The sequence below is a fragment of the Leucopleurus acutus genome (assembly GCF_964270905.1).
Source record: "Leucopleurus acutus genome assembly, chromosome: 14".
Lineage (NCBI taxonomy): Eukaryota > Metazoa > Chordata > Mammalia > Artiodactyla > Delphinidae > Leucopleurus > Leucopleurus acutus.
Window position 1 is genome coordinate 38,807,204 of NC_139156.1, and position 21,233 is coordinate 38,828,436.

The following is a 21,233-nucleotide window of genomic DNA, read 5'->3' on the forward strand; positions in this document are numbered from 1 at the left end:
ATGGGGGATTGAAATATAGATTAAAAAGTCATCAGCAATGGTAGTTTCAGCTGTCAGTAACAGGACAGCTGAGTCAAGGCAGTGATAATTAGGGGCCAATCACTAACAGCTGGGAAGGTTTTAACTTTGTCCATGATTGAGGAATGGTAATTGGAAAAGAAACCATCACTGACCAAGAAGAATGAGAGTGAAAGCAAGGTGAAGAGAGTAGTATTTTTTCCTTGAAAGATTAAAAAAAAAAATCTTTAGACTCACTTTTTCACATAATGGTATAAGTTCATCTTCAAAAAGGTCTCGGGGAAGTTTTCCAATAAAAATTTCACAGCCCCTTTCTGGGGGTGCAGCATCCCAACCAGGCGGGGGACCACCATATTTTCTTTGTCCATTTTCCTGCAAATCCCATGTGGATTGTAGGAGGGAGAGAAGAAAACAATAGAATCTTTAGTTTGAGTTCCTCAACTATTTTCAAAATCATTTCTCAATAAGGAAGATACTTATTGACAAGTAATAGTAGTGGACTGGTCAGAGGATAAAAATGGACGTCTCTTTTGTATGAATTTTTAAAAAAATATTTATTTATTTGGCTGTGCCGGGGCTTAGTTGTGGCACATGGGATCTTTAGTTGCAGTATGTGAACTCTTAGTTGTGGCATGCATGTGAGGTCTAGTTCCCTGACCGGGGATTGAACCCAGGCCCCCTGTATTGGGAGTGCGGACGCAGTCTTATCCCCTGGACCACCAGGGAAGTCCCTTTTTTGTGTGAATTTCAACACCGTGCTCTTGCTTCAGTGACTTGCTCCAGATAAGCACTGTGAAAACTTATAAAGTGCTGGACAAATATAAAGGGTTATTTTTTTGGTTTGTTATTATTTTGCCATTCAGACTCACCAATGCCTGATCGTCAAAGGATATGATTATAATTTGAATCTGGGGTTCTGATTTAATATTGAAGTCTATGAGGTTCTGGACCTGAACTACTTGGCTCCATGACCCACTAGCTGTGGGGCATTGGGCAAATTGCTTTACTTCCCCAAACCTCAGTGTTTCTCATATATTAAGTGGAGATACTATCAGCTTTTGATTAAAGGAGATAATGTATCAAATATGCATGGTACAGGTCTCGGCATGTGATATATATTCAATAGTTATTAATTCTCTTCTTGCCTCCCTGGATTGAGGCTGTTTCCTGCACTGAGCATGGCAATGTAGGCCCCTAAATAGAGACATCTTGAAGGTTAACATTTGAAAGAGTGGACTGGCTAATTTTGGGGGTAATCAGTGAGGGGCTTGTCTTCAAAGCTGACAAGATGGTGAAAGGTGTTTACTGATGTTGCATCTCTGTGGAGAACAATGCAGTTCTCAGTCCAAATACTGTAGCATTAGCTTCTATATATATTTTTTCCTTTGTTCTAAAAAATCCTTGGTAAGTTCAATGTCCTTTTGGGGGAGGAGTAGCACTGATGCTTGTCTGACCTGCTGTCTGTATTTTTCTGAAGGTTAATGACCTAAACATAACTTCAGGGGCCCCAAAGTAAAAGATAGGCCTAATCCACCATTATTGAGCTGAAATAATTCATTTGCTGGAGAAGAATAAATTTACTTTCCACTTAGGTATAGCCAAAGCTCTTTGTTATACTTTAAGTGATTTTTGGAGAAAGGAAAACATAAAAGACCAAATATCAGTATTATTGCTAACTTCTACAATTACTACTTTAAAAAACTTTTATACCGTAAAATGATGGATAAAACCTAGTAATGTATAAAGTAAAAAGAAAAATTCCCCAATGCATCACCCTACCCATCTGTAGAAATAGTTACTGTTAAGTTTATCTGCCTTTCCAAATATTTTTCTATGTATATTTTCAAAAGACATGTTAGTTATTTAAAGACATTGTTTTTCACGATAGTTGTTTGTCAAAAAAAAAATCAAAGTAAAACAGCTTCTAGTTTCACTGTTAAATCTTTATATATACTAACTTGAGACTTTCTCGGTTATCTTATAAGTGGTAGTACAAAGACTTTTTGGATCACAGTATTTAAGTATTTAAATGATGTCTGTTATTGCAATCATTTAAAAAATTCCTACTAATTTAATCATGTTGCCTTAAGTTAAAAAGATGTCATATGGGTATTCTGCATTGCCTTGATTACTTGCTTCAAGCAAGTAGGTGCTTTTCATTTTACTAAACGTTGAAATGTTTGCCTCAAGAGTTCTTGTATTTTTTCTTCCTCTATATTCTTGCAGGATTATCCAGTAGAAAAAGTGTCAGTGAAAAATCTGAGAAATAAAATGTTTTATACTTACAGGAAACAAAACAAAACAAAACGTAAGAATTCAATGAGCATATCTCAACCAAGAATTTCCTAAAAAAAGAATCATATTTTCAGAGACATATTTAAAGTTTTCTTACTTAACAAATACCTGTATAACACTTAGTATATGACAGCACTGTTCTAATTCTCAGTATCATGGGTTAAGGGCTATTACTATCCGGACCTCACAGAAGACAGTTAAGCCCACAGAGATGAAGTAATTTGCCAAGATCATGTGGCTGGGGAGTGGAAAAGTCAGGATTTGAAGCCAGGCAGTCTCATTTCAAAGGCCATCAGCTTAATCTCTACTACATTTTGCTTTGTTATGTGGTAGTCTAATCACTTATAACAGATTCACACATTTAAGTACTTATTTATGAAAAAATTATCATGCCACTGAATTGCAAATTCTCTGCTGCATTTAAAATCCTTTCCAATTTCCAATCGTTTTACTACACAAATTTTAGGGAAGAACATATCTCATACCTATTGCTTACAGAGAGGTGTATTTCTGTTGCCATACTACAATCTACTTCCTTGGGTCGACTGTCACCATTTGGTTTATGCTGTTCCCTCTGAGGCCATTTCTGTATTTCTTAAATGTCTGGAGATATACTATTCAATGGATTATTGGAATAAATTTAGTATAAACTTGGCAGTATTTTTACTATTCATGCTGAGGAAACCAAACTTTCATCGCATCATAGTGAAATGGTTATTCCAGAATTTCTCATTTGACAAGCTCTGTCTGATAGCTTGAAAATAAATAGGCAACCAGCAGATTGACCTTTAGAATTTTCCCCTCAACTTTCTTGCTATAATTGTTAAAAAAAAGTCACAAACTATTTTGTGCATGTCACGTATATAGGAGAATTCATCTGCTTATAAGCCAAAATGGTTGGGTAGGAGAGATGATTAATTCTGTTGTTTCTGTAAACAATTGAAATAAATTCACCAAGAGTATTTTGGGGGATCACCAAGAGTCTGACTGGTGAAGTTCAAGCACTGGGGGAGATTTGCCCTATGAGTCACCCACTGGGCTGGGAATGCACTAGTGGTGGAGGTCCAGGCCACTTTAAGACAGGCGCTGGGCATTAGTCATGGGGTTGAAATAGCTGTCCGTTACTCGGAAAGGACAGTTGGGAGCTGGATTGCTGGTATTTTAGGCAGTATTTTTATAGTTGAGGAGTTTAAAATAGATAAAGCCTAGTTATAGCTGCTCTTTCCTCTCCTGGCTGATGTCCTTCTTGTGAGATGAATTCCTCCAGCAGCACAAATGTATTAGTCATTCAGAGAGAGAAAATATAGGTTTTTGTTTTCCATGAATGTTTGTTCATTGAACTCTGGGATCTTTTATTTTTCCAAAGACTTGGAAACCATTTATTTCTCTCAAATCACACATAAATAGGTGAAGACCTTCAACTGTGTACATTTAAAAATTAAAGACCTCATTCTAACTATAAATCCAGTGACTTTAATTTAAATACTGGATACTGAGCCTACCCAGTAAGTATTTGGAAGTCCCTTCTGTTGCAGATATTTTAAACCTTTCATGAAGGAACCACAGAGTCTTTAAGAAATTTTATATGCCATCTTCTTGACCTTGGATAAAACCACCCAACCTTTAGTAAATGATTCTAAGCAATAAATCTTAGCGTGAAGGACAAGTGGATGGAGTTAATTTGGGCCACCTGGCATCTGATCTTTTAATACATCTGGGAAATCTGGGAAATCTGGGAAAAACAGCCTTTTTCCTATAGCAGTTAAAAATAGCAGATACTTGCTTTTCTAGTGTCCCTTGCAACTAGGGCAGTAATGGTTATAATAAATTGCGTTCTGGTGCAGAAATTTTCAACGTGCTAACATTAGTGTTGAATCCTCCTTGGATACATTTTCTTATCATTCCAGGTTTGTGGTGTTTTGGGTTTCATTCCTAAAAGCTTACTCTTTAAAAAATTTTTAAATTTTAATTTAATTTATTATTAAAGTATAGTTGATTTACAATGTTGCATTAGTTTCAGGCGTACAGCAAAGTGATTCAGGTACACATATACATATCTTTTTTTTTCCCTAAAACCTTACTGTTGAATCTAGTTCTCTAAATTCAAAATTTCTGTAACCCAGCATCCTTTTAATAAACTCCTTTTCTGCTTAATCAGCCAGAATTTACCTCTAATACTTGCACATGATAGTAACAGCAGCAAAAAACAACAGCTAAAACAGCGGCTAACTCTGAGTCAAGCAATGTGCCAAGTGCTTCCCAGGTATTAATTCATTTAATCTTCTCAACAAACCTATGAGCCTGATACTACTATTACTTTCATTTTGTAGGTGAGAAATCCAAAGACATAAAAGCAGTAAGTGGCAAAGACAAAATCTGAATCCTGAGTCCATGCTTGTAGTTATAACATTTTTCTCTGTTTTTTTATATTAACCCAATATGCTCATTTTACAGATAAGGAAACTGAGTCCAGAGATGTTATGTGACTTCCTTAAAGTTACACTGGTTAAATTTGTTGCAGAAAACACTAGACTAAATGTCCTCTGATTCTCAATCTGGTGAACTTGGCAAATATACTGTTCAAAAGTCGTGATGACTTTTCTTCTCAGGCTTACCAGCCTCACAATTTTGTATGTTGTGTGTCACACCTACTTTCTTGTTCAACTTCATCAAACATGGACACCAGATGATTGGTTGTCTCCCATAAATGAACCGATTCATAAACTCAAAGAATATTAATTAATGAACCCTCATTCAGTTTATTTTTCTGAGTAGTAATTTTAATTCCTTTAATGGTTCTTTGGAAATTTTATATTCCAAATCTGTAATCATCTTTGTGGTTCCCTTTGGTCCTTTGTTTTTTCTTGCCAAGAGGGAAGAAATTGTGTATGTTTCCTTATTCAACTGCTTTCAGCTGTTCTCCTACCCATTTTCCAATTGACTATGTTTGTATCTATTTCTGCTCCTGATCGCTCAGGTGCTGGACAATCTCCCCATGCTTGGTGACATTTCTGACGTTCACAAGCATGCCAGTCACCACCGCCATACCAAGAACAATGGTTCCATGGCTAAACTCCTGTGGTCTCTTCTCACAGCTGATGCCAATGCATTGAGAACAGCTTTCTGGACTGTGTCTATTGCAGTTCATAAATTAATAGCATATTTTCCTGGTTGTTGATTTGAAAGGTTGAATAAAGGTCTTTACAAGGCATTATTTTTATTACCTTTCACCTGTGTACCAACTATATATCTCAATATGTGATAGGGTTCAAGGCAAATCTAAGGGGCCTTAAATAAGATGTACCAAAAGAATCCTCTTAGATGTGATTTTAACTTTGGTCTGCTAATGCTGTTATTGTTGTTGAGGACAACAGACGGTGCTATAGGGAATGTTTATTTTGTTAATTCTGTATGAAAGATGATGATCTGTTTTGTGTATTGTTTGTTTACCTGCACATCTTAAGACCAGTGACTGCATATTGGTAAAATCTATTTTAGGCTAAGAATTTTTCGAAGGCAGAATTTATTTAACTTATATACTGTGGAAGTTGGCATTACCATTATTAGCTATCTTTTAAAATCTTTGCATTCATACACAATATGAATGTCAGATATTTTCTTTAAAATAGAAAGAGCAATGATAATTGTGGTGTAAAGACTGAATAAATGGGATGTTGGAATTTGTAGAAATGTGGTACTATAGTTAGTAACAAAGAGGCAAAGTTAGGGCAGGAGCATAACACATGAATATAAATTTAACTTTATCCTACAGCCCAGAGTTTCTCAAAATATTTTATGTGAGGTAATATTAGGTGGTTTATAGACCAATGCTTTATTTTAATAGTTATGCATTTATTTTATTGTACATCAGGAAAATATATTTATCACATAAAACCTTTTCCACTTACATAAAAGTCTACTTTTAACACTAAACTCAGTATTTCTATTCAAGTTATTTAATGAATTCTAAATAAATATTATTTTTGGCTGTATGTGTTTATGGCAAAAATCACAAAGATGCAAATAGATTTTGGCTTTTTAAAATTTATCTTTGTTTCAGTCTTCAAAAAGCTTCCACATTTGATTTTTTAAAAATATATGGTATGGTTTGTTCATAAAAACAGCTATCAGCAAATTATGAATCATGTTCCTGTATCACTTTGGAAGACTGACTGTTGAAAGCCTATTGCCTAGGAAAATAGTCCTAATTTCATTTCAAGTTGCTAGTTGTCTTATGGAGGCAGAACTAACTTGTTATCAGATGATGCCTTTAATAATATCATCTTCTAATATTTTCCCTTTATGGATTATGTGTGACAACCACCCTTGAGGAATTCAGTATCTCAGTTGTTGAAGTATTTAAGAGCAAACAGGCTTTTAAAAATAACTTGCATTTTGTAAAGCTCATTATATGTTTTTGGCCAATTCATGGGTATATTAAATCCAAGAATATCCTTACACAAAATTAGAAATCAGAAAATTTATTTTTTTGGAGTGTGTATGTGTGTTTCTACATAAGAGAACAAGTAAAATGCCAATTAACTTCTAAGACCCTCTGTTCACGTTTGCCATGAGTTTCACTAATGATGGACTGCACAGCATATATTATCTTGAGACCAGGATTTGCTGTGTTCATGCTCACTTCTGGCTCTGGGCAGTTGCCTTGTCTTACTGCTGCAATCTCCAGGAACCTATAAATTCCATCTACAAAATAACTAGGTGAAATCTTTGGTGATTCCTTTATCCATTTGGGGCGTTTATCTTTTTGCAATGTGTAATTTATTCAATAGGCCCATGCAACTTTTTATTATAGATACAATTTGCCTTTCTGAATTGACTAATAGTAGTCAGAGATCTGATTAAATGACATAAAGATATCCCCATGCAAATAAGGACATTTGGCCTTATGCAGATAATGAACGTTTGGTTTGGGTTAATTGCTCTTCTATCCTTTCCTAGTTCAACATATGCCAAGGAGAATTCCATCAAATGCACTTGTCTTTTAGCATGTGAGAAATTTTATACAGTAGTTAATCTCCTCATCACACCCCCATGAATTTTTACAAGCTGAGGGTCTCAGCAAGACACTAAATTTCTCCTGACTTGAAATTCTTCATTTAAAAGGGAATAGGGTTAACTAGGTGATTGCAGAGGTCTTGGGAGGGTATTAGGATGGTTGTGAAAGGGAGGCTGACTTTCACCATATTAAAATGTGGAAAAATGTTCATAGGATGTTTTCTGAGTTAGGCAATAGGACCCTTAAAGGAAATGTAGGGATTTTTAAAACCAATGTGTCTCCATTGCATATCCCCTTGACACCTGGTCCATTAATTACTTAATGACTTTCTTTGCATTGATTCACTTTCTTAAACTTACACAAAAAAGAAAATACCGTTCTCATAAGTGGAGTATCATTTCCCACAAATGGAAGGTCACTATAAAAGAAACTGCAAAAGAAGGAAACCATGATCAAGTTCTAGCCGGACATCGTTGTCTACTAAAAGTTCTGAGCCCTAGTTCTGCTGTTTAAAAAGATTAGCAGAGGGAGGCGATATGGGGATATATGTATACATATAACTGATTCACTTTGTTATACAGCAGAAACTAACACAACATTGTAAAGCAATTATACTCCAATAAAGATGTTACAAAATAACAACAACAACAAAAAAGATTAACAGGGGCTGGAGAGGTGTTTAAGACATACCTTCAATGACTTCCCTCATCAGAAAGCTTAAAATAGAATTGAAAGTGGAATCATTCTCTCATGATGAAATTCAAGGTTATTGAATCCTCTGTAGGATTCAAGGTATGGTTCGGCTCTCTACCCTGCATCTCTGAAACAATGTTAAAAAAAGGATCACAGCTACTGAAGTCCTACCCAAATTCATGATTGCATGTTTCTGTGATCTCATTTTTTCTCCTTAGCCTACGTTAGAGAGCTCTCTTCGCGTGTCATAATAACATTTTAGTTGCTGAAGATGAAGAGCCACTTATTTTTGATTGCTGATTGGTATTAACAGGTAACAATTTAAAAAATCCTGAAGTTGTCTGCAAACAAAGTCTAAAGTTCAAAACAGCCATCGGTGCTTCTGTGTATTTGAGTCATGAAATTTACACCAGTTTTTAAGCTGATAAAATGGAAACCCTTATGTGCTTCTAGTTTAAGGGAAAACACTAAAATCCATATTTTGCAAAGATTTTGAACCTTATATTGAAGACCTCATATATAACCAACTTTCTATTAGGCTATTGGAGGAGAAATTCATTGCTGTTTGAAAATAGCTCCTGGAATGCCTTTCTGTTTCGTGGGATGCTGAAGTTCCCATCACATGTCAGGTACACACACTCTCCACAAAAGGATTCACAGAGCTGCTTCTTCATTTGGAGTCTTCCACACCAGCCTGTGGCATTGCTGGCTAGTAGAAGCAAGGCTTCTAAGGTGCTTGATAATTAAGTTAGCCTGTGGGTGGCTGGAGTGATAAGCTTAGGGAAACACGTGCCTGTGATGATCTACTGGTCCCACCCTGTTCTCATGCTTAGTGCCACCTATTTAAGGAATTAGGACATTCACCAAGTGCATGGACGATAAGTCCTTGGCTAGTGGGGACAGGAGCAGTTGGTGAGAACAGGCAATAGAAGAAAAAGTAGGACCCAGGAACTATATTTTACCATGAAGTCAAATTCCTTTTTCTGTCCCTAGGATTTTTGTGTGGTGGTTGGAAAAGAATGTCAATGCCACAGTGTTCCTCCATCTGCTTCTCACTGAGCTAGTCTAGTCGAAGCCATTTGTAAACTCTGGGATCCTAAGTTACTTATTTTTTATTGCATTATTTGTAGGAAAAATTGTAATTTGAAAAATACCCAAGGAAATTTACTAAAGTATATTATACTAAACCAGAGAGATAGGGGAGTTAACTTAGTTTGAGGCACACTTAGCAGAGGGATGGTCTCCTAATCAGATCTAGTGCCATGCTTTGTACCTTATTTCTGATACATATCTATTGAGGAACTGAATAAATTAGAATTAAAATATGCAGTTGCTGTGAAACTCCAAATAAGAGAACACACCTAGAAAGCACAGTTTGAGAAATGGGAATTAAAGTCTGTATTTTATTCTAGTTTGAGGAAATTGTTCCCAGGAACAGATTGATGACTGATTAAAAAAAGGAAGAGAAGGATGAAGCCCACTGATTTCTCATTTATCTGCTGTAATCTTACTGGATCTTTGAAATTAAGACACACTAATATCTTCACCGCTGAAAAGTGTTGTGCATTTTACAAATATTTTGGTGAATCAGTATCACCCAAGTGGTCCCCTCTGCCAAGGATGCTGTTTTGTCCTTGGCTCCTTGCAATGTTTGTTTGCTCTCATCTTCTAAGTCTCAGCTTCAATGTCATCTTGTCTGAAGAAGGCCTCCTGCCATTGTCATTTAACCTGATTTATGACATTCATAGCACTCAACATGATATGTCATTATTTTATTTCTTGTTTATTTTCGGTTTCCCCATGAGTAATTTTCATGAAGGCAGGCACCGTGTCTCTCTTTGTGGAATCAATAAGTGAATGAATGAGGGTTTAGACTTCATTTGGTGGGTAGGACAAGGAGGGGTGCTCCTACTTCCTTTAAGGAATCTTAAATGCTCATCTATGTTATAGGAAGTTTTCTTTAAAAACTGTGAATTAGGCATAGAGAACAGACTTGTGGTTTCCAAGGGGGAGAGGGAGCAGGTGGGGGATGGATTGGGAGTTTGGGATTAGCAGATGCAAACTATTATATATAGAATGGATAAACAACAAGGTCGTACTGTATAGCCCAGGGAACTATATTCAATATCCTGTGATAAACCATAACCATAATGGAAAAGAATATAAAAAAGAATATATGTGTGTGTATATATATGTATAACTGAATCACTTTGCTGTACACCAGAAATTAACACAACATGGTAAATTAACTGTACTTCAATTTTTTAAAAAAACCTGTGAATTAACTAATAGCAGAGTACTAGATTAAGGATAAGAGTTGGGAGTCAGCAAACTTTCTCTATAAAACGCCAGATAGTTGATATTTTAGGATTAAAAAAAACCCCGACTTTTTTTTTTTTTTTTTTTTGCGGTACGCGGGCCTCTCACTGTTGTGGCCTCTCCCGTTGCGGAGCACGGGCTCCAGACGCGCCGGCTTAGCGGCCATGGCTCACGGGCGCAGCTGCTCCGCGACATGTGGGATCTTCCCGGACCGGGGCACGAACCCGTGTCCCGTGCATCGGCAGGCGGACTCTCAACCACTGCACCACCAGGGAAGCCCAAAGCCCCCGACCTTTTGAAATTGTGAGAATCACTCATAGCCTTCAATCACTACAAAAACAGGCTGTGGCCACATTTGAGTCGTGGGTCAGTTTGCTGACCTCTGGCTTATGTCTCTACTGAATTGTATAACTCTGGGGCTTGTCTTCCAATGTAAAATGGAAAGGGTTGGATTATACCAGTATTAAATATACATGTAGTAAACATATAAAGAATTAGAAATAATAGCCTAATGAACCCAAGCACCTATCATCCAGCTTCAATAATGAAATTTTCCTCATGAAATTTTCCCAACTTTTCTATTTCTAACCGAATGCTTCTTATAAATTTTTTCTACTTCATGAGATTTTTTTCCTTGACATAAAAATAATCCATATTCATTATAGAAAGTTTGGAACATAAAGAACACAAGGAAGAAAAAACTACTCTCATCAGAGATTACATTTCATTATCTCCCAATATTTGTGTGTGTGAATAATTTCTTAAAATATGATCTGTAAACTGATGTATACAGTTTTGCATTCTAATTTTTAACATTAAAATTTGGACATTTCTGCATGTCTTTGAAATCACAGTTTTACATGACTATATAATTTAGAAATATAAGGGTGACATATTTTATATGACCAGTAATATTTTATTGGACACTTAGGATATGTCCAATATTTTTAAACAAATTCCACTATGATGAGCATCCTTATGTCTAAATATTTGTCCTCATTCCTTAGGTCAAAGACTATGGTCAGTTTTAAGGCTCTAAACAGAAAGGTAACACCCACAGCTGTATTGCTCACTTAATGCAATCTTATAGTGTCCTTTTAAATTCTGGGTAAATTCATTTTTATTTCAACTACTTGCTATGCATTTTAGGTCAGCTGCTACACCTTATACTTCTATAATGCCAAGGACCAACACTAACACATTGTGTTCAATAATAGGGACTAAGGAAACAAAACAGACAAACAAGAACAAAAAAACTTTAAGGACAACCACTGGATTAAGCAAGCAATGGGACTGACATACCACGTAAATATTTGTTGTAATAATTTTTAGAAAGTAGATTATCAGGGCTTCCCTGGTGGCACAGTGGTTGAGAGTCCGCCTGCCGATGCAGGGGACACGGGTTCGTGCCCCAGTCCGGGAAGATCCCACATGCCGCGGAGTGGCTGGGCCCATGAGCCATGGCTGCTGAGCCTGCGTGTCTGGAGCCTGTGCTCCGCAACGGGAGAGGCCACAACAGTGAGAGGCCCACGTACCGCAAAAAAAAAAAAAAAAAAGAAAGAAAGATAATAGATTATCAGTAGGGTAATTGGACAGTGTTAATACACACCATATTTTAAATCACTTAAAAATAGTATATAAGTATCTTGAGTCTTCTTTAAAAAAATATTCAGACTACTTGAGGGTGATCTTTATTAGCTGTATATTTAGCTTTCCTTGTAGTAGAATTAAAACTGATGTAAACTGACTCCACGTTGGGTGGAAACTTTTCTGAAAATGTTCATCTATGAAAATGTATTTTTCTAGATTTAAGGAGAAAATTCCAGCTGAAAGAAGCATCGCGTGTCACAGAGTTGATGACCCGCGCTAGTAATGCGCTCTGGAGGAAAGGTTCATCATAATGTGATTTTTTTTTTCCTTTGACTCTCAAAGACATGTATAGTAGTTTTAGAAAATCTGGGAAGTACAGTTAAGAGTGAAAAAGTGAGGAAAAAAAGCCCCACACATATTTCATTGCCTGGAGAAAAAGTCTGTTTACAAGCTAACATAGTGGCACACATCCAAAATCTTTTTGTGTGGCATAATGCAACTAAGTTGAAAGTTTAACTTGTCAATATTACACAGTTTTTATCAATAATATTTATTGAACCTGTATATGCAGAGTATTGCATTAATGTTCTTTTATTCTTTAAAGAACTTTGATAAAAATTTTAGCCATGAATTCTAAAGATATCCAATTGTTATTAAAAAGATATCGCAAAGCATATTTTCAAGCCCTCACAAGCACGTTTTATTGCATCAGTTGGTATATAAAAGACTGGCTCATGTTATTAAGTAACCTGCAAAATTCTATTTTTGACCACTGTATTTGTCCTACTAGCGATAAGAGAGCACAAATTAGTCACCCTCTCTTTTTCAAATTCTTGTTTTGCAAGTATTCAGCATTCAATATCAGAGACTGCAAAGAAGAGCAGAAGCAAATCCTTCAATCCCTAACTTAGCAAATACCATAACATTTAAAAATATCATTTTATAGGTATGCTCCCTGAATTGTATTAATATATTTACCTTCATTTGTGTACAGAGATTTTTTAAAAAGTAAACCCAATGTTCTTTTTTTTTTGATGACGATACTAATGTTTTCTCTAATCCAGAGTAGGAAGACTGAAGTATTGAGAAGGCTAAAGGCTTTTCCCTAAATGGCAGAGTTTGAAGCTATGTCTCAATACATGCTGGTTTCCTCTTCCAATTAGACAAGTTTGCTGACCAGTAACTAGATTGAGCAGATGCTAGAATCACAAAATCTTGACTAAGAGTGGGGTAGGTCCTAGCCAACCTTCTGGGAAATTAAGGCTGAGAACAGTTAAGGGACTTGAGTTTGGGATTAACATATACACACTACTATATATAAAATAAGTAAACAACAAGGACCTACTGTATAGCACAGGGAACTACACTCAATATATTATAATAACCTACAATGGAAAATAATATGAAAAATAATATATATATATATCACTGAATCACTTTGCTGTACATCTGAAACTAACACAACCTTGTAAATCACCTATACGTCAATTTTAAAAAAGGAATTAAAATATAGATCATACTTGGCATGTGGTAGGTACTGGGTTGAATAGCAGGTCTCTGATTTGAAGTCTTGGGTGATTTTCTACACTTTGCAGCCAAAATCAGAAGGTATTTTCCAAATCATTCAAAGTGGTTGACCCAAGTCATGTATATATTTACATCTTGATTAGAGGCTTTAGATCTAGATAGCTAGGTTTCAGAATTTTAGGTTTCTACATTACTAGAAAACTTCTGTTCCAGTAGTCATTCTGCTAACAAATAATTACTTAAAGTGAATCATGTTACAAAGTTTAAGCTCAACAAAATATTTTTAGCATGCTCTGCCATGCTAATCTCTCAAACTGCAGTCTTAAAGATAACATTATAACAGCTCTTAGTTCTGTAAATCTTGCCAGAAATTTTGGCCAATTGCAGTGGAATTAAGATGGCCTATAAATCTTGGGCAAGCTACCTAACTCCTTGAGCCTTGTTTTCCTTATCTGGAAACTGGAGATGATCATAGTAACTACCTCATAGTGTTGTTATTAGTATTAAATGAGTTAATACTCATTTAATACTAATATTAAATTACTAAATTTAAATTAGTGTTTAAATTATTAAATACTAATACTAAATTAAATAGACACAAAGCAGTTAGAATATAAATGTCCAGTAAATGTTTACTATTTTGTAATTGTTATTAACTTGTGATCTAAAACCTCTATTAATATTTTCTGAATGTAATTGAATATATAAGATCAACGTAATAGGCAGTTTGGCCGTATATTTTTAGGGGTATTATATTTGAAAACATTTAAAATGATAAAAGTAAAATAGCCTTATTGTTTTTTTCCTTTTTAATGCAAATGTTCGTAAATTATTAGGTTTATGAAAAGATCTCCATTGCTGTTTGAGTCTCTTTTAAAAATGTATTGTTATTTGCAAGCTTTTTACATTGTTCTAATATGTTAAAATTTTCTGTTCTGCAGGATTTTCTAAATGATCACTTAATGACTGTTTACGTTTCATTTGTAACAGGATTTTAAGATGGAATGGGATTATTTTGGCCTCTGGTTTGGATACGAAACTGTCACTGGACCACAAGCAGGACAAGGAGGTAGGGAGAAACTGTTTAACATTCTTTTTTTTTTTTTTTTTCCGGTACGTGGGCCTCTCACTGTTGTGGCCTCTCCCCTTGCGGAGCACAGGCTCTGGACGTGCAGGCTCAGTGGCCATGGCTCATGGGCCCAGCCGCTCCGCGGCTTGTGGGATCTTCCCCGACCGGGGCATGAACCCGCGTCCCCTGCATCGGCAGGCGGACTCTCAACCACTGCGCCACCAGGGAAGCCCTGTTTGACGTTCTTAACTGAACATCCCCTACCCCTCCTCATCCCTGAATTTAGAAAATAATATTGAAGAGTTTGAAAGGAAGTTTTGGAGTTGACTCAAAGATATTTGGAGCCCACTGCTGGTGTGTTGTGAATCCTAGTTCCCCCTAAGTGGGAGGAATTTTGAGGTGCTTCTCAGCTAACCTAAAGCAGGGGAGAGGAGTAGGAAACCACTCAGAACTTGCTATGTATTCCCTGCTGTTGGGAACACTCGAAGCTGCTGGGTCTAACTCAGTCCTAAAGTATCTAATGGCAAACAATGGGCTGGCCTCCTGCTTTGATGGTGGTGAGAAGGAGAGCTCGTTGCTTTGTGTCACGTGCACTTGCAGGTTTTACTGGGTCAGAATGTGTGTTTCCAGGGGACTAGAGTTTGGCCAAATGTAGGAATCAGGGGTCATTTTCCATCTTCTCCAAGAGGGATGCTTGGGGTGTCGAAAAGAGCTCTGCCAAAGGAGACCAAGGCCCAGGGAAGGAGCCTCTAGCTAGAGCAGAGTGTAGCCAGTTGAGGGACCCCTGGCAATGGAATTAAGGAGGTCTTTGATGACCCTACAGAGTATCCCAGGAGGTTTACACACCTGCTGGGCCCAGAGCCCAATGCCAAAATCAGTCAAGTAGAAACTTTCCTGTCCCCTCTCCTTTGCTTTCACCCCTTTCCTCTGCTCCAGCTGAGTCAGGAATTCTAGTTAGGAAACTGGTGTCGGAAACTATACTTCTGAAAGCATAAAAGAGAAAAAATAGAAATTGCCCTCCACCCTGACATGCCTGGAAAAGGGAAATGGCTTTCACTTGGAATAAAGTTAAGTTTTTATTCTACTGGACAAGACATATTCATTATTTAGTGGAGGATCTTTTATTAGCTGAAAGTTACCAGAAAAGTCATGAGACTTTCCCTGAAATTTCATCTGGGGGGAATGAAAGAACCAGTGCCCAGAATAAAATTAAATGGACAGTTTATATTGTTTTAGGATTATTTCTCATAAAGTTCTGTTTGTTGAGTATACTTATATATTCATAGTTAATAATTTCCTTTTATACATTAGGTTTATGATATTGAGATATTAGAAATAGCGTCACACTAGAAAGGCTTATATGTTTTCATCATTATATTTCAGATCATTAAAGGTTTGTTTCCAGAGGGGAATATACTTATTTATGAATATTGACTAATTGGTTTTCAAAAGGGTTTAAGTGCTTTCCACTACCACTATCTTTGCATGAGTGTTTCAGATACAAAGCAGTTAAAAAGAAAAACTGATATAAAACATTTTTGATTTTATAACATTTATGAAACTGCTGATTACAAAAGATAAAAACATTTTTTCAACTAACTGTACCTGAGCAAATGTAAAAAATTATTATTCTAAGTGTATCTGTTTTATAGACCGTAAACTCTATAGAATTTCCTCTGTGGATTATGAAATACCCCTTTATGTGGGAAAAGACTGCATAAAAATTTTCAATCAGGCATTAATTTTGAAGCACATTAAATTTGGAGATGAAGACATTTAAAAGTTTAGTAATGATCCTAAAATAGACTTTTATTAAGTATTAAAAACTAATAATACATTAGTATCTCCCTTGACTTAAATGAAATTTTAGAAGCCTTCTGTGAAATACTGAAATCTTAAAAAAGTCTAAATAAATACTCTTCATTAGGATGAAAAATTAGAAATAACTTTGAGCATTATATTATCTCTAACAAAGTGTGCCATGACTTATAAGATTATTGCAAAATGTACTACATTTAGTTTTCAACTGATCTGACAAAGGAACATGTAATAAAGGACACTATTGTATATGTTATTATTACCCACTTATGACTTTCGTATTCATAATAGCACAAAGATTTGGTTAAGTTGGGAAAGTATGTGATAAAATATAATAGCTGAGCAGTAAAATACTTTGTCTTACTGTAAAAAGAACAACATTAAAAAAAGCAACATTATTTCTTCAAGTAAGATAATTAACTTATATGTCTAAAACTAGTTTGTTTTTCAATATATCATAAGCTCTCTAACAGAGGTTATCATAAAGACAATAATAATGTACAGACAATTCATAACAACCAGTGATAATGAATAGATAGTTTTAGGATAGTTTTTCTTCTTTCTTTTTCAAAAATGCTGAACATGGAGAGAAATTATTATATATCCTAAACAGATTGGATAGGTGTTATGAGAAAACATCCTGGAATAGCTAGGTTGACCAGATGGTCAGTTCTTGGATCCTTCATCTAGAAGTTGTTTTACATCTGCTGTCAAATATCTCTCTAGAAACTAAGGCAAGTTCCTGGATAGTTTGTTTTCTTCTGGTTCTTGAAGCACCAGCTGGGTTCTCGTTCACTGACAAGCTCTGGGTGGTGAATTCCAGCTGCCTTTTCTTATACTAAACTGACCTTTCAAAACTGTGATAGTCTTTATGACTGTTAACACTAGTTCTGCTTCCAAATGGCAAGGCAAAATTGAGTTGATAACCCAGAGTAGAAAGAACATCACCTGGGAGATCACCTACAAAACTGAAATGATCCAACTTCCTTCCCCCCTGGAAAGGAATGTCCAACTAAAGAGTTATACGACTGATCGATCACATTTTGCATGTTAGGATCGCTAATATTCCCACCACTCTGAATTCAGTGGTGAGTTTCAGCAGATGGCACAAGAAGTTCCTACCTGGACCAAGCTATATCCTGTGCGCTGGACCAGTGCGCGGAGGGCTGCTTCCTTCTGGGTGCCGCTCAATCCATCCCCGGATTTGTGATTTGATTCCATTGAGAGTGATTATCAGCAAAAAATCAGGTTAATTAGGGTTGCTCACTGAAACCAAATTTAAGATAAATTAAGTAAATTACTATTACCAAGTCCAAACTTGTCCTTTTCATGAAGGACATCTTTAGGAAACATTCTCTATAAATTACTCATTAAGGTTAGAGCAACTAACAGACACCCACAAACCAGGGCAGTTAAATATCCTCATTAAAAAATTTTTTTTAAAATGTTCAATTATAGTTGAAATTTAGAAGTCAACACTGAATAATGTCCTTTTTCCACTTAGAATGCAGACCAGTAGTTCTCAGTCCAGTTATCTCAGAATGTCACCAAATGCTCAAAAACAAATTCATTCTTGCCAATTAAAAGTATGAGGAATGGTCCTTGCAGATGTGGGAAGAAAGCACAGTTACTAAATCAAATTGACGAGAATGTGGTATGAAGATCCTGAAAGTTTTAGCTTCATTTATCTATTCTGTCTGTTACCTGAGACATTTATCTACTTATTCTTCAAAGATAAATTTCTAGATCAGAGTGTGCTGGTATCAGATGTACAGAAGTCATCATGCAAACTACTCTGTAATAAAAATGTCACATGGGTTTTAACAAAATAAGAACAATGGATCCTTTTGAATGGTGTTGGAAGGGCCTACTGACACCTGGATCGTATATCACATAGACCACTCAGAAAAGGACATGAAGCCCTTTGTAAAATCTAAGAAATTAGGAAAATTTACATATGCCCATGTTGATCTATGTAGATGTAAATATGAAACTTCAGCATTTCATTATCTATACTTTCTATCAGGGAACATGGTTTGAACCCCATTCCAAATCTGATGGTTGTTCAAATTCACTGGTTCCCAGCACAAGGACTTGTCCATGGTGATGGTCCCAGGCTATGATGGTGCGAGCCCCTGGAGGCTCTCATGTACAGAGGGGAGTGCATTGACCCACTGGATTAGAGTGGGAGTGACTCAATGAAGGTTCCGTGCTGGGATTTCTCTCTGCTTGATGTACTCTGCCAACCAAGACAAAGGAAGCTCTTTTTACACTGATTTGAATCACATGCAAATATAATGTATTTCACTATAGGCCCTTTAAGAACTTTTCTGTTCTATGCATTGGGATTTCCCATACCACTTTGATTTTCATTTAAAGGTTCAGGGTAAAGGTACCATTAATAATACAAGGAATGGGTAAACAATTGGGTGACAAAAGTGAAGCCGAGATAATCTGAGTAAAATGCAACTTCAAAGTATTCTATTATGAAAGTAATAGAATAATATAGCAGAAACTAACACAACATTGTAAAGCAATTATACTCAATTAAAAATAAAGTTCCCAAACAATAGACAAGCATCATCTAGAAAGTAATATTTTCAATATAATTTAGAAAACCAAATTTAAAAAAAACAACTAGATTCCGGCGAGAATATTCATTAGCTGTTACAGGGATAAAACAATTTCATGTTCTGTATATAAGCATGGCCATTCTTGCCCTAGACTTTTCTCATAATTCTTGCTTGCTTCTGACCCAGATCAATTCAGTTTTCAATCATTCATTCTCTCAAGAAGTATTTAGTTAGTGCTGTCTATAAGGCAGCTTCACTCCCTGTCCAGCTTTAGGGCATTGTGTTTTATGGACAGCTGGCTAACTCAGTTAATACACCGGTCTGTATTGTCTGTTACTTTGCAAAAGGCAGTGTTTTGTTTGTTTGTTTGTTTTAATCTTTTTATCTTGACTAAGACAAATTGGAAAGTATTTTCTGATAATGGTGGTTTGATATATATATGTAGCAATTCAGATTGGACGTGTAGCTTTAGTGACACATTTATAGTGTAAGTACTCTTTCTATGGATACTACAAGGTAGGCATAAAATGAGACCTATATTCAGTTTTTAATCCTAAACTGCTGGTGAGTACAGTCATAGAAATCTCTAGGAAACAATACAATCCTCTTAAAAGATAAAACTACAAAAGGCGTTTTGTGCCACTTGCAGCAACATGGGTGGACCTAGAGATTACCATACTAAGTGAAGTAAGCCAGCCAGAGAAAGAAGAATATGATGTTGTTTATATGTGGAATCTAAAAAAAAAAAAAAAAAGATGCAAATGAACTTATGTACAAAACAGCAATAGACCCACAGACATAGGAAACAAACTTATGGTTACCAAAGGGTAAAGAAGAGGGAGGGATAAATTAGGAGTTCGGGATTAACATATACACATTATTACATGTAAAATAGATAACAAACAAGGACCTACTGTATAGCACAGGGAACTATACTCAGTATTTTGTAATAACCTATAAGGGAAAAGAATCTGCATAAGAATATATATATATTCAGTTTTGTATATATATATATATGTATGTATATATATATATGAATCACTTCACTGTGATGTACACCTGAAACTAACACTAAGTTGTAAATCAACTATACTTCAATAAAAAATATAAATTAAAAAAAAGGAATTTTGAAGATTTACAAAGAAAAACTAGCCTTTAAGACTAATTCTAACTCGTGCACTTTTCTCAAATGTTACTAAAATTGCCTTTTCATCAGGATACTCTCAAATGCTCCCACAGTGCTGGATTTAACCTGTAAGAGCAGTGAGGCCATGGATGGACTGGGGTCTGATGAGGTTAGTCTTGCATGTCTTAACCGAGGTTGGAAGGCAAAGTCTGTTGTCTTCTAGCCAAGTTGTAGGTTTGCTCTTTGCTGAACTTCATCTTCTCCATCAAGAGATAGCAATTCATGGTGAGACAAGTTTTATTTGTAAAACCTGCCTTTAGTTTTGGTTAATTATTAATAAAGGTGATTAAAAATACTTTGACATCAGAATGGTCTTTTGATCACACATGGGTTCACTCTGACATTATTGAGAAAATCTGTATAATATCTCAACATAGAATCAGGTCATTGGAAATCAGGACATAGAAACAAAATTCAGAATTTGCCTTAAGAGACACTTGATCTTCAATGTTTGTTTCTCAAAAACAACCCCCTTTTTCAACATTGACTTAATCTAAGGAGTGAACTCGAATCCAAGATAAATATTTTCTTAAGTCAAACTTTTGTTTAAAAATTTGGTCAAATTTGAAAGAAACGTTTTGCAATACATTTTCTAATTTAACACCTTGCAGATTCTTCAGATCTGAGCTACTGCATTTTGAAGAGTAGTTCCCAGTGTAATTTATTGAGGCAATAGAATTCAAAACCTATATATAGCAGGCATTAAGACCATTGTAGCTAAAGGAAAGCACTCATAAACATGTATTACTTATTCATTCAAAACTTGTTTACTGGGTATCTACCATCATCCGAGAATTTTTGAGACACTGGGAATCAGCAAAACAAACCCCTCTCCCCGCAAAATCTCATGGAGTTTTATAGTGGTTGTGAGAGACAGTAAACAAGATAAATGAGCAAAATATACACTGTGCTTATGTTAATTTCTGAGGAGAAAAAAATAAAGAATGGAAGAGCAATATGAAGTATATGTGTTGGGAGGAGGATGGAATTTTAGATAGTGTGGTCCTGATACAGTGAATTTGGAAAGGAACCTGGGGAAATGAGGGATGTATTTGGGGGAGAGCATTCCAAGAAGTTGGAGGGCCCTGAGGTGGGAGCTTGTCGATGAAACAGTGGCCTATGTGGAGA

The 21,233-nt window shown here is 35.8% G+C and overlaps 1 protein-coding gene and 1 long non-coding RNA gene across 6 annotated transcripts in view; one reads left to right on the forward strand and one right to left on the reverse strand.

Moving 5' to 3' along the window:
* The window catches only part of LOC309971384, a 363,899-nt gene that overhangs the window by 211,458 nt on the left and 131,208 nt on the right, over window positions 1-21,233 (forward strand). The gene's annotated exons all lie outside the window — the stretch shown is intronic.
* Window positions 1-21,233, reverse strand: part of A1CF (APOBEC1 complementation factor) — an 81,113-nt gene that overhangs the window by 38,037 nt on the left and 21,843 nt on the right. For 3 of the 5 annotated variants that reach the window (XM_082854340.1, XM_082854339.1, XM_082854337.1), the window contains exons 2-3: window positions 17,469-17,612; window positions 256-390 (exon numbers count right to left, since the gene is read on the reverse strand). In XM_082854340.1, the coding sequence (XP_082710466.1) occupies window positions 256-390; window positions 17,469-17,567 (234 nt within the window). In that variant the 5' untranslated portion in view covers window positions 17,568-17,612. Of the gene's footprint in view, window positions 1-255; window positions 391-17,468; window positions 17,613-19,593; window positions 19,655-21,233 lie in introns of all 5 variants that reach the window. The other 2 variants (XM_082854338.1, XM_082854341.1) reach the window with 2 other exon arrangements.